At 39.3% G+C, this 12,616-nt stretch overlaps 1 protein-coding gene across 1 annotated transcript in view; it reads right to left on the minus strand.

Annotated features, from left to right (window-relative positions):
- The window catches only part of LCP2 (lymphocyte cytosolic protein 2), a 29,912-nt gene extending 17,728 nt beyond the window's left edge, over positions 1 to 12,184 (minus strand). The window contains exons 1-5 of the mRNA XM_069029009.1: positions 12,162 to 12,184; positions 11,611 to 11,670; positions 10,869 to 11,196; positions 8,429 to 8,491; positions 5,833 to 5,879 (exon numbers count right to left, since the gene is read on the minus strand). Coding sequence (XP_068885110.1) covers positions 5,833 to 5,879; positions 8,429 to 8,491; positions 10,869 to 10,946 — 188 coding nt within the window. The 5' untranslated portion in view covers positions 10,947 to 11,196; positions 11,611 to 11,670; positions 12,162 to 12,184. The remainder of the gene's footprint in view (positions 1 to 5,832; positions 5,880 to 8,428; positions 8,492 to 10,868; positions 11,197 to 11,610; positions 11,671 to 12,161) is intronic.
- Between the last annotated feature and the right edge of the window lie 432 nt (positions 12,185 to 12,616).

Below are 12,616 nucleotides of genomic sequence, written 5' to 3' on the forward strand. Positions count from 1 at the left end.
ATGTTCCTTCCTCTGCAACCAAGCCATATCTCACCCAGAATCCCTCCAGCACAGAAGGGGGAAAGGCTGATCTAGTTCCATGTTTTAATACATTTTCAGGGCATAGCAGAAATGCTCCTGGAATATAAAAAAGCTGTAATTTTATGCCTGGGGAGATCTTTCCAAGCTAGATGACAGTCAGTACTGAGATCCACAGGGTTAATTCTACTGAGAGACCAGAATTCTGCTCTGCTACTAATGAAGTTTGCCTCTATGATTATTTTGCTTCAAAGAAAGCTTAGGATGAGCCATGGTCTGATTCTGAATTGTCATTACTTCTGATTGAGGAACATCCAGCTGAGAAAGTCCTGTGACAAAGAAAACTGTTTACATATATCCACTTAAAAATACCCCATTTTACTTCCCTCTTGTATTATTTAGGTCTATCAGAGACAGTAATTGTGGAAATACAAGTATTATGAAAGAAACAGGAATTTAACGTATCTGTTTGTCTCAGATTCTAAATTCTGTAAAATCTTAACTTATTTGTTTGTTAATGTAGAATTCTTCCCCACACATCTTAGGCTGGGCCAGTCAAAGTTGATATCAATACTGTAAAATATTTGTTTATGGCCAAGCATAAATTTTGTTTTTCTTCTCCTTTCATGTCTTTTTCTGCTACTCAGCAATAACAATGCCCTAGTTTTTTCCAAATGACCTAATTAGTGCATCTTTCATGTCTAACTGCTCTTCTGAGGTGGGACTGGAGGAAGACAGGTTTTCAAGCAATCTAATAAGAAAAACAAACCAAAATGAAGTTATTTCAGATCCGGGCAATAGTGCTGTCTGAAAAGGATGAAGATGAGCGGTGTGAAGTTAAGGATATGCACTCAAGGATCCAAGTATGAAAAGAGAAATACAGAGAAAGAATATTGTTTAGGTTTTCTTGTTTAAGGCAGTATTTTGCAATTTTCTGGTTTGAAGCCAATATAATCATGCTTGCCCCTTTTGAAATAAGCACAAGTGTTAACAATTTCAGAAGGATTACAGCTGTCCAAACCTGACATTGCTACCCAGGCAAGTTGGATAAAGCAAGAGAAATGCCAAGTTATAGGCATAGGAGTGCTCTTGCTCTTCTTTCCCATGGAACCCACCCCGTTCTGCACAGGACATTTCCCTTTGCTGCAGGGGTAAGGAAGTTGCTGTGTGAATAATAAATTCCATGTGAGACATCAGGAAATGTCCTGGGGTGAGCAGTGCCCTGCACACATCAGTGCTTTGGTGGAGAAGTGGATCACGGAATTTGTGTGGCTTATTCCCTGTTGTAGGAGAGGCAGAGGATCTTCCAGAATGTCTTGGGGTTTTTTCAGCTAAAGAAAAGTTCACTGGTTTTGGAGCTAATAATTCTTATAGTTCAGACTTCCATGGGGGTGAATGAGACCTGAGTGTTTGGAAGCTTTCTGGACTAAACCTGAGGTGGCTGCTATGAGGATTTACACCAACTGTTTTTTGAGGAAAAACTGACAGGAAAAAGTTGATCATCTTATCTTTCTGCCAGAAAAATCAATCATTTGATGATACAGTGTCCAATCTTTACTTCTAGTTTATTTGAAATGCTTAAAACCAATGGCTCAGAGGGTTTATTAGAAGAAAGAAAATTTTAGGAGGGTCACGCTTTACAAGCAATGTTCTCAGGGAAGATTGGTGCACTGAGCAACTGAGCCTGTCACCATGTGAGGAAGGAAGTACCAAAACCACACTGCTCTCTGAGATGTGGGAGTGGATGATAGGAGAGGATAAGGCAACAGCACTTGCAGAAAATGTTACTCAGACTTCTCTTTCTCTTTCTACCTCCTCCACCAGTTGCTAAACTTAAAGCTGGCAGGAAGTTGAAATTTAAAAAACCCACACAACCAGCCCCCAAAGCAGGACTCCAAAACTGGCTTTTGTTCACTTAACTGCAGATACTGTTGACATGAGTGGAATCCACTCTACATGTATTGGGATAAAGGGCTTAAGATGGGTAAGAGAGGTGGAATACAAATTCCTCTAGGGCCAGGAGGCTGCACAGTTGCATATTGAGCACTATGCAAAAGCACAGTTGGTGAGCCAAGTCTTTGGTTTGGCCTTTGAGAAGACCCTGCTGGGCAGATGCAATGCTGTTTTATTGACTTCAAAACTGCCTGAATACCAGTTATGTTCCAATCCTTGCAACAACCTTTAGATCTCAGCTGAGAGCATGTGTGCACACACACTGACATCATCTGCCCAAGGCCTACCTGTTCAATAGAGAAAGTGCAGATTTCTCAATTTTTATGTTTGCACTTTTACTCTTCTGAAAGTAGAACGACTTTCAGACTGTGCAATGTTTGCAGGCTCTGGCTGTGTCACTGAGCTGGCAGATGCAATGAGTGCAATGATGAGCTTCCTGCTACTGGAAATTTCCACCAGTGCTATGGGATACACTTTGGGGTGCTGTGGGATATGCCCTAAGCTCTCTGAACAAGGCTGGAAATTCCAAATCTCTGCTTTGCCAGGTACCTGCCACTGGAATAGCCACAAGGATCAACAGCCTCCTGAAAACTTGGAACCCTTTTCTCTCAAGATAGTAAACAGGAGTGACAGACTAATTTCAGTGTTTATATCATGGTTCAGCTATCCACCAACCACCAGTGTCATCTTTAATGAAATCTCTGCTTTTTCTGTTTATCAATTCTGACCACAGTAAGTAAGGCACACCCTGTAGAATGTGCTTTAAAATATTTTGCAAGACTCAAATTTCTTCTCCACAAAAATTTCTTCTCCATAAAACTTCATGACTTTCTTTGACTGCCAGTAGTGCTCATGAGCAATAGGAAAACTGTTTTAAGCTGTATATTGGCCTCTTGTTTCATTAGATTTATAATCAAAATGTTAGTAACACCCTCATGATTAGGTCTGAGTTTCATTTAGCACTTAGGACCGATGATCAATGTCTGCTCTGTGTAAAACACACCAAATCCCTTCCCAGTTTCACCAGTGTATCTCTTTCAGGACACAGTGTGTTGTTTGTGAGAATTCAGGTGTGTATCTAAACACAGTGGTATTAATATTAACTTTTCTAGCAAAGTTTTCCAACAAGTTCAGCCCTTTCAGTGGACAGAGCTAAAGATTTTAAGAAGCATTTTAATTTTCAAAATAGTGCTTAAATCTTTTGTTGTTGTTGTTGTTGTTTTATAAAGAAGCCAAAAGTTTTATGAAGACATGCACCTGTAATAGGGCTGGTAGAGATTAATTTTTAAAATAACAATTCTGTTAGTAATAACAGAAGGTTGTGGAGTTTTATTATTAGATTCAGGAAATGACCTGTCATACCTTGTAATGACAACCCTGACCTACTTCTGACTCCTGAAAAATCACAGAATCGTCCCCAAATAATGACACAGTTAAATTCAAAACCTGAGCTGTAGGTTTGCTCAGAGGAACTTGTTTAGCAAACCCACACACCCAGCTCAGGAGGCCTGTACAGATGCAGGCTGTGCTTTGCAAACCTTGTATAATTCCAGGTGCTGGGTCCACAAAGGTCAGAATATTCCTGCTAAAGTTACTGGGGAACAATCTCTCTTGTTTATGTATCTTTTATTCATTTCATCACTGGCCAACGCTGTAACATCTGCTATCTATATTAAGCCTTTTTGCAGAATATTCTCAGGTTTTAGCACTGCTATTGAATATCAGCTAGTGCAACTACAATATGCTAAGGTGTCTGCCAGCTTGTAGAAGAACTCTTCCTACCAGTTGAGGTTTGCATTATCATATAAAAGAAACGTGTGAATGTATTCCAGCAGAAGCCACCAGCCAGCACTTTGTGTTTCGATGAGTGTGGAGATTCTGAACTAATAAAATTAATGTTTAAAAAATGGCACATTCTTCTGCCCATTAATTCTATCCAGGAGGGTTGTTTTGGGTTTTGGTGGATTTTTGGTTTATTGTTGTTGTTGTTTGTGGATGGTTTTTTTTGGTTGGTTGTTTTTAGTGAGAACCAGTTCTCTTCCCTATTAAAGCTCTAAATTCTTGTTTTAAACAGTGGCATGACATGGAGGACCTTTCTGCATGTATAATCATCTTATTCCAGTGAATATTTTGCTTGTTTGCTTGTAAGTGTGGAAAAGTCTGAGAACAGAGGCCTTAGTTCCCAAGCTTTCACTCAGATTTAAATATCTACTTATTTATTCAGTTCCTCAAGCTGTGCACCAAGCTTCACTCTTCTTTTAAAGCTCTTGATTTCAAATTCTCTTCTCGTTGAGAAACCCAAAAGATCTCATTGCAAAAGGCTGTTCAGTTTCTGCTGGGGTGTAACAAGTGAGAAACCCAAAAGGCCTGGCTAAAAAAGGCTGTTTACTTTTTCCAGGGTGTCACAAGTTAAGTGGACTGTGAAAATCAAATTTTGAGATATCAGTAGGTTTGGTGAGGAGGTAGGAGCAACTCCACATGGTTAGATTTCATTTTAATGATTCACCTAAGGCATTAATATCTCTGAGTTTATTAGACCACCCACTGACTACTTCTGATTCACAATTTGAAAGGAAATCACCAAAAGGTCTCAAAATTAAAAGCTCAGACAATGAGAACAAGAGGTAATTCTGCCAAAGGATTGCTAAAGTGGGACAAATTACCAGAGAATTACAAATTCTAATCTGGTCTATCAGTACCATTGTTAAATGTTTCTTTTAATTGACAATGAGTTCAGAAATTCTGAGACACCAGAGCATCTTCTTAAAATAATATCTGGACCTCCTTACAAACATATTGCACACCACCAACCCCTGTTACCAGGGTATTTATTGTGTGACAATACAGGTGTGATTCTAAGAAACATGTCATGCCAAGGCTTTCAAATTCAGTCCTTCATATCTGATCTGAACAAGGGTGTCCTGCTGGGCTCAGCTCTTCCCACCAGCTCACTCATGAGCACAAAACTTCTATATTCTTGACTTCTCCAAAACACCTTACACAAGCTCTGATGCATCAGAAAAGGCAAAGCAAATTGTATCTTCTGTAGCAAAATCAAGATATGCGTGGAGGGAGGGAGTCTGGAATGAGCAACAAAGAAACAGCTGTGCTGGAACAGCTTGAATTCCCTTTTATTCCCCCTCCTTTGTTTGGAAGACCATGAAGAGCTCCATGTGTCTCATGGTTAGGAACCTTCTAACCTCCAGCTTAAACATGTAGCAGAGAACTCATAGCAAAATAAAATCCTTCAATTTTCCACCATTAGAAGAAGCCAATTTCTCTTACTCGGTATTGACTTAATGAGATTAATGCTCTTCATTGAGTAACTTCCATGAAAATATGGAAGCTATTCAGATGAAATGGAAACTTTTTCAAGGCCTAATCCACAGGACTTGAGGAAAGCTATTGAACACTGAATCACATGTTCCAGACTGATTTACCTTGAACGCCCACCTAAAGCAAAAGCACATGAAAATCATTTCAAATCCTCTGTTGTGGACATAACTGACTTTTTTTTTTCCTTTAAGTTAAAGTCAACAGTTAAGCAGTGAACAGTTAAGGCATACTTCAAAGGTAATACTTGCAAGAAAGTTTAACCTTTGTGTAGGTGCTATCAGTCAAAGAACTTATGTTCTTTTGAACATCCCCCAGACAATCTTCTTGTATTGTATCATTTTGCTTGAGCAGTCATGCCAACACTCATTTTATTTTGGAATATTCTTCTTTTTCTCTCAGTAAACGCTCCAATAAACAGGTCTCTAACCAATCACTCACAAATCATTTGCCTGATATTTCCTATGAGATTTCACTGCAAAACAGCTAAAATAATTTTTACTGTTAAAGTTGTTCGACTTTACTTACGGCACTCTGAGCTTTGGAAATTTCTGAATATCATTTTCAGACATGTTCTGGAAAGGAAACACATGGGATATATGACAAAATTGTCCATGGAACACCCTGTGATTTACCCAAGTAAGTCATACTTATATATTCAAAAATGTGGCATTAATTCATGTGGTATTTAAGCAATTTCAGAAGCCAGGTGTATTCAATTCCTTCATGTCTGCACAGTGAAACTAGACAAGATTGTGCATGATTGCAAAATTTCAGGGTAAAGCTGTAGATTTTAAAATAGAGGACCTTTGGCTGGAGTTTTGTTCCAAGAACCTTATCTGTAACATCACAATACATGTAAAATCCCATGTTCCAGTGAGCATGTTGCTGGAAAACTCCTTGGACTTAAAGCAGCCTTGGCAGCCTAAAAAAAATCTTTCTAGAAACAGGGATGGGGGGAGGAGAGTGTTTGTTCCCCCCTCAACCATAACTCAGCAACTGGACTGAGATAACTCCTGGCTGAGATGTGCTTTCCTGATGCTCCTGCAGAGTCCTCCCTCCTCTTCCTCCAGCATGTGCAAATCCACAGCTAGGACAGACTCAGGCATTATGAAAACTTTGGATTTAGTTGCTTTAGTGTTTTGTTTAGTTAATCACAAGCTTCCTGAATTCTCTTTGGAACATGGACGATAGTCTGGTTCTTTCTGTCTTTTTTACTGGTAGCAATAACAGGTTTCTAAGCACACATTGGTTCACAGCCAGTGTTCAATGTTCAGGACAGAACAAATCCAATCTGTGCTTTTTCCACACTATTTTACCTCTGGGAGGAGTGAAACACAGGAAAAATGTACTACTTCTGTGGAAATGTCCTGCAGTACTTCCTGAAGAATCATGGTTTTTTTCTAAAGGCTTTTTAAGCTTCTCTCTGGAGTTCTGTTCTGGTGATAAACCTGACAAATATTAGAGGTACAAGCTCTTTTACAAGGGCCACTTTTCTGTTTTAAATAGTAGAGAATTTTATTAGAATAAGTTACATGGAACCCCTTTGGTTTTACTCCTACTACATCTCAACTGGGCTTTCCTTGTGGTAGCCAGTGGACACAGAAAGGTGACTTTGAAACTAGGATGCTATTCTGATAAATTACAGCAACACTTTTACAGCCAGGCTTATGATGTAGACCTGACAACAGCTGCAAACCCAGCAAACACTCAGCCTGAGCAGCTGCTTCTGTGCAAATGTAATTTGGCAGTTTCCAGTCACTCACAAGATGGAAAAAGATGTTTCTTAGGAAAACTATTCATAAAGAGAAGCAATTTTTTTCCAGATTGCTTTGTAGTCTAAAATATTCTACTGGACATCTCCTTCTGTGGTTCTGTTTAACAAGTGAACCTTTTCTCTTTTTTTGCATTATACAATTGACAAGCAGTCCAAAGCTTAAAAAGAGTCTGAGCAGAGGTGAGCAGCTGCTTGGCTTGCTCAGTAGAAAACATCCTTTGAATCTGCTGGGATGCCTCTGAAGAGCTGCTGCACTCTGAGCTAAGTAATTACAGAAACACTCTGGAAGTAAAAGAAAATCACAAACATCACTTAGAAATCACACAGTTATTGCACTTCTTATTTGCACCTCACAAACTACCAGAGTTTCATCATGCTTCCAGAGCCAGAACTCCCACTCCAGCCATAGATCCTCAGTGCTTGAGCTGAGGAGGATCTCTGGGGGTTGGTAGGATAAATCCCATGACACATCTGAATAATGCTGACTCCACCCTCCAGTAGGAGGGAGGGGTCATATCCTGTTCCTACAAAAGGGGCTTGAAAATTTTGATGTTCTGTTTCAATGAAATGCCAAAAAACTGAATATTAGGACAAGTAAATGAAAAATATAAAACTTTAGAAGAGGTATGCAAAGATCTCCCCATTATGACTAATTAAACAGAAGATCAAAATTACTACTGGGGAAAACAGAATGGTTAATATTTGAAAATAAAAGTAAAAAGCAGTAATACTAAAAGGTCTTATACATCTTCATGGATGTGTATTTAAGACCAGGAAACAGCAGCTTTGTCAGGGGAAATTATCAGCTTTTCTAAAATTAAACCAAGCCTGGAACAATGTTAATTTAAAGCCACTGGGGACTTTGCTTACTAGTTTTGATGCTCTTAAATTTTATTGATTTTTTATTGATTATCTACAGAAGAAATCTAATTTTATTTCTAGAGAAATGAAGGAGTTATTACAATGAAAGGCCAGTCATTCTGACCAGGGCTGTGTCTTCTTTAGTGTGACAGGATAATTAATAAATGTGGGTTTTCTGTAGTTAATATTGGAAAACAAGAACTTCCTATAAAGGAAGAATTTAAGACAAGATTATTGTTTTAGAACTTCCCTGTCAGTTTAAAAAATACTAAAAAATATTCATATTGAAGAACATGCTTGGGCTCCCAGCATTCCATATTTAAAGCAAGCTGTCTGGCTGATTTTAGCAAAAGCATTTACCTCCCATATTTACACTTCAGTAACCACCTGGGAGGTGGCTCTTCATCTGCCACTGAAAACTAAGGAGGAGTCAAAACCATCGCTGGATTGGAATTTTACAGGAAGGAATTTTACAACTCCACTTACCAAAAACCTTTGTCCATTTATGTTGTGCTTCCTCACGACTTTCTCACAGTCCTTATACTTTAGCTGTCAATGAGAAGATTATTATTGCACCCTTAACTGCAAGAATCAATTAAGATGCTTAAACATGTGGCTGGCTTTGAGTAGATGCTTTCAAGGTACCTTTTTTGTATGCTATGGCCTGCCTAAATGGCCCATTTTGTCCCATAAACGTGGATTTTTATGACAGACATTCTTCAGTGGACTTAAGGGCTTTCATCCTTTTAGGAACACGTAATTCCTCACATTTACAAACCACCTCACAGTTGCCTTTTTGCCCAAAGAAATATTTGAAAAATGGATTGTTGTGGTACTGACTGGGATGAGCAGCTGCAGAAGTGGAGCAAAAACCTTGTTATCCAGGAATACTAAAGCTGACTGATCCCAGTCACAGGATTCATTGTTGTGATCAAAAAGCTTTCACTTCTCAATGGAAATCTCACTTGTTAATCCTGGAAATTACTGATAATATTTGTAAAGCTTTTCCACAATATTACATTTTCCAGTAGCATTCAGGACAAGGACATGCTCTTCAGAAGTTGCTCATGTACAGGTTGACCATGAAGCAAGACATGACTTTTAAACATTTCCAGCAGGTGTCTGAAGTTTTTGATTTTTTTTTTTTAATTTTTATATTTTTGATCTGGCTAGAATGCCTTTTTCTGTTTCAAGGTGGTCAGGTCCATATCAGAAGGAACCCAAAAAGCAGGCAGACAAAGTGACTTTTGAGGGCTTCGAGACAAAAGAATGATCCTTGTTCTGCCTGAAACTTTAGTTAGTGAAAGTGATGCAGACAAACGACCCTGTGCTGCTGGGATAGATCCCCTAAGGCAGAGAACCTCTTATAGGGAGCATTACATCATTTCATGGGTCTATCCCATTTTTTCATTTTAAGGTGTAACATTGTAACTTGGTGTACGTGAGAACGGATCCTGGAAACAACTGAACAGCACAGAGGATATTTTTAGGAGCCACCTTCAGTTATTCATATGAAGAAACTGTCCTAACTCTGGTAAATATTTTAGGATAGGTTAAAACTTTTGTGCAGACTGAGGACTTCAACCTTAAGTAATTTCTTTCATACAATGAGTGCTATCATGATGTTATCAGCACAAGTCTGTGTGCAGAGGGAAGCAACACATCACTGTGACTGAGACCTAATCTCATTCTTACAGTAATTGATGAAAAATACTGTTTAGCTACTAAAAATGAACCTTGGAATATCCCAGATATGAGCACTTTGCTTTTTCGAAACAAAAAAAAAAAAAAAAACCATAGTAAAAGACTTTAGAAATTATTTGACAATTTGGTTCTTCATTGGTTCATTCATTCTCTGAGTTCACCTGGGGACAAGATCTGGTCACTTGTGACAGATGCCCAGAGCTGGCTGCCTTGGGCTGACATTATTGTCTTACCCAGATTTTTTAGATGACTTAAACAACTTTTGCCCTGATTTAGCTCCCCAAGGGAGTGGAATGCCACTATCTCTGTTCTGGAGGGTATCTTGATCACTAGAAGGGAGGCACTACAAATAAATGTGCATTCAGTTATGGTAGAACTTACACTTAATCCTTTTATCACTGTTCAGAATATCATTATCAGATCTTCCAGAAAGCCGTTTTTTCCTTCCTAATTTCTTGGAAATGGGGGTCCAACTTCCCCCTGCACCGTTGTTGTAATGTTTTTCGTTCTTGTCTGAAGTTACCTCTTGATAATGATCTCATCTGTTCAATCTCCAGTTTTTGGTTTCATTTTCCTCTGCCACTAACCCCTGCACCCTAAAATTAGGGGCTTGTAAGTAGTTGGAAGTTTCACTTCTCTGGAGATTTGGTAGACACAGACTCTGTGTTTGATCTGCTCATCTTTATCAAGTAGTTTTGCATTCTACTATCAAACTTGCCTCAACTCCCCAGAAAAAACTCTCATAGAGTTATAGGAGCCACTGAATAAACTTCCCATTATTTCAAAATTAAGCCCAAGGTGATCCAAGTTTTACAAGTCTAGCCATGGATGTGATTAATGAATATATTCAGAGGCTCATTTGTGACACTGAGCAATTTGGAAAAAAATATCACTTCTGAAAATCATTGAAGATGAAACAGAAAACTTGTCATCTTCACACCTTAGTGCCCTCCGCAGCTGTCCATGTGTGCTACACCAACAAGTGTTACAGTAATGTGTTTATTTTCTCTAAAAAGCCATGAGTTTCTCTTATACCCAATTTAAAAATCCCTTTCACGATTCATTTTCACTGACCAGTTTAGCTCAGCTTCTCATTCGACAGTGGTTTTGCTTTTAGTTCCGCAGCGAGCTTTGCCCATTCTAAAATACCTAAATTTAGCCCAACCAATGTTACAGCAGTTTGCTCCTCCATCAGACAAAGACAAAACACAGCCAAACTCACCATCCTGAAATATTCTGCTAAGTCATCAGGCTCCCAGGTGAGCACGTCGGAGCGGTAGGGGACATTTCGCAGGTCCATGGTAGGTTTTCCCCCGAGGCAGTCAGGGCGTGTTCATAGCAGTGCTGTCGATGACACAGCCATGTATTCCCTCTGCGTGGCCACCTCCAAGGAATTCCTTGCCCAACAGCCGGCTGCTTCTGTCAAGGAACTGTTCCTGTCAGCTTAGAACTATGCTGTGAGGACGTTCCAGAGAGGCACTGCTTCCTCTGGTACAAAATGGTCTCTTCTCAGAAAAGTTTCAGCTAGTCAGCCTTACCACTTCCTTTCTCTGAATATAAATAAGTAAACAAGGAAGCACAGCAGAGTGATGAAAATGCTCTGCCTGCTACATATAAGTGAGCTCCTATGGACCCTATTTGCTTGTAATTGCACACATAAATATTTATGTATTTACTCACACTATACAGCATAAAAATATTGTCATGTTATCTGCAGAGACCTCTTCTGTGCAAGTCTTGCCCAGGTAAGAACCCCCAAAGAAGAAAGCATTCGCTTAAAAAAAACTTCTTCAATTTACCTCAGTCCCTGCAATATCTTTCTTTGTACAATAAAAGGTTATTGTCAGAGCTGTACATAATGAGGAGCTAATGAATTAGTGATGGAATTACAGTCAGCATGCCTTCAAATAAGGAATCACTCCGTGAAACTAAAAAATGTACAAGTTTAGATGAAAAATTATTACATTGCTATTGTATCAATGCTTCATTTTTCAGCTACTTCTTTCTTATGAGGATTTTTGTATCTGAAAAAGAATCCACAAAACCATAATATTACCACAGGGACATGATAGACTTTCACCTGTCCTGCACAACAACTTCAGGCACCTTCCCATCAGTAGGTCCCTTTGGTGAGATTACAATGTGTGTTTTTTAAAAACAGCCAGCATGTCCACTCTCCCTTTTCTTGTTGTGGAGCTTCGTCCCAGAGCTGTGCTGGTAAGAACCCTCAGGCTCACTCCTCCATTGGACTGCATGAAAGGTGGTAATTTCTGAGCTTCCTGTACTAGTAAGAATAGGAGCATAGTTCTGAAGCTCTGGAAAGGAAAGTTCTTGTTCTTTCTACGGAGAAATTAAATGCATCCCTCTTGTGTCCAGTCACTGACGACCTCCTAACCTCGTGTCTGCAATCTGTGGGTGTGTTGCATACAGGTGCACGTGTTTGAGATCAGACCTACAAGTCTTCACAGCAAGAGCTTTCCTTTTGAAATTCAGAGTCTGATTTAGAGTAGCTTACTTTTTTCTGGAGAAATTCTGGTAAATGATGGCAGCATGGTATTTAAAACTCTCTGAAATTAAACTGCTGTCACAGCTGTTCGAAGCAGTGTTGCATTTATCAAGTACATGCTACAGCTGTGTTTTCTGGGTTCTTACTTGAAATCACCTGTGTGAATCATCTGAGTCATGTCCTGACAGTATCACGGAAATGTCATCACCTCTAGGTCCGGGGATGAAATTGGACTGAATGAACTGGTGACAAAGAATCCCCAAAGGAAAAGCTGCTTTGCTGGTGCACTGTCAGCAGTGGTAAAGGGGAGGTTACATAACCACACCTCAGACACCCCATCACACCCCCTGCATTTCACAGGGAAACAAGCAGGGAGACAGGAAGAAGCCTGTGCTAAATTTCTAATTGCTCGTTCTAATACATGTTTCATTACCTTCTAAGCTGGTTTCTATCCCAAAGCCAGT

This window comes from Aphelocoma coerulescens, chromosome 13, assembly GCF_041296385.1.
Source record: "Aphelocoma coerulescens isolate FSJ_1873_10779 chromosome 13, UR_Acoe_1.0, whole genome shotgun sequence".
Lineage (NCBI taxonomy): Eukaryota > Metazoa > Chordata > Aves > Passeriformes > Corvidae > Aphelocoma > Aphelocoma coerulescens.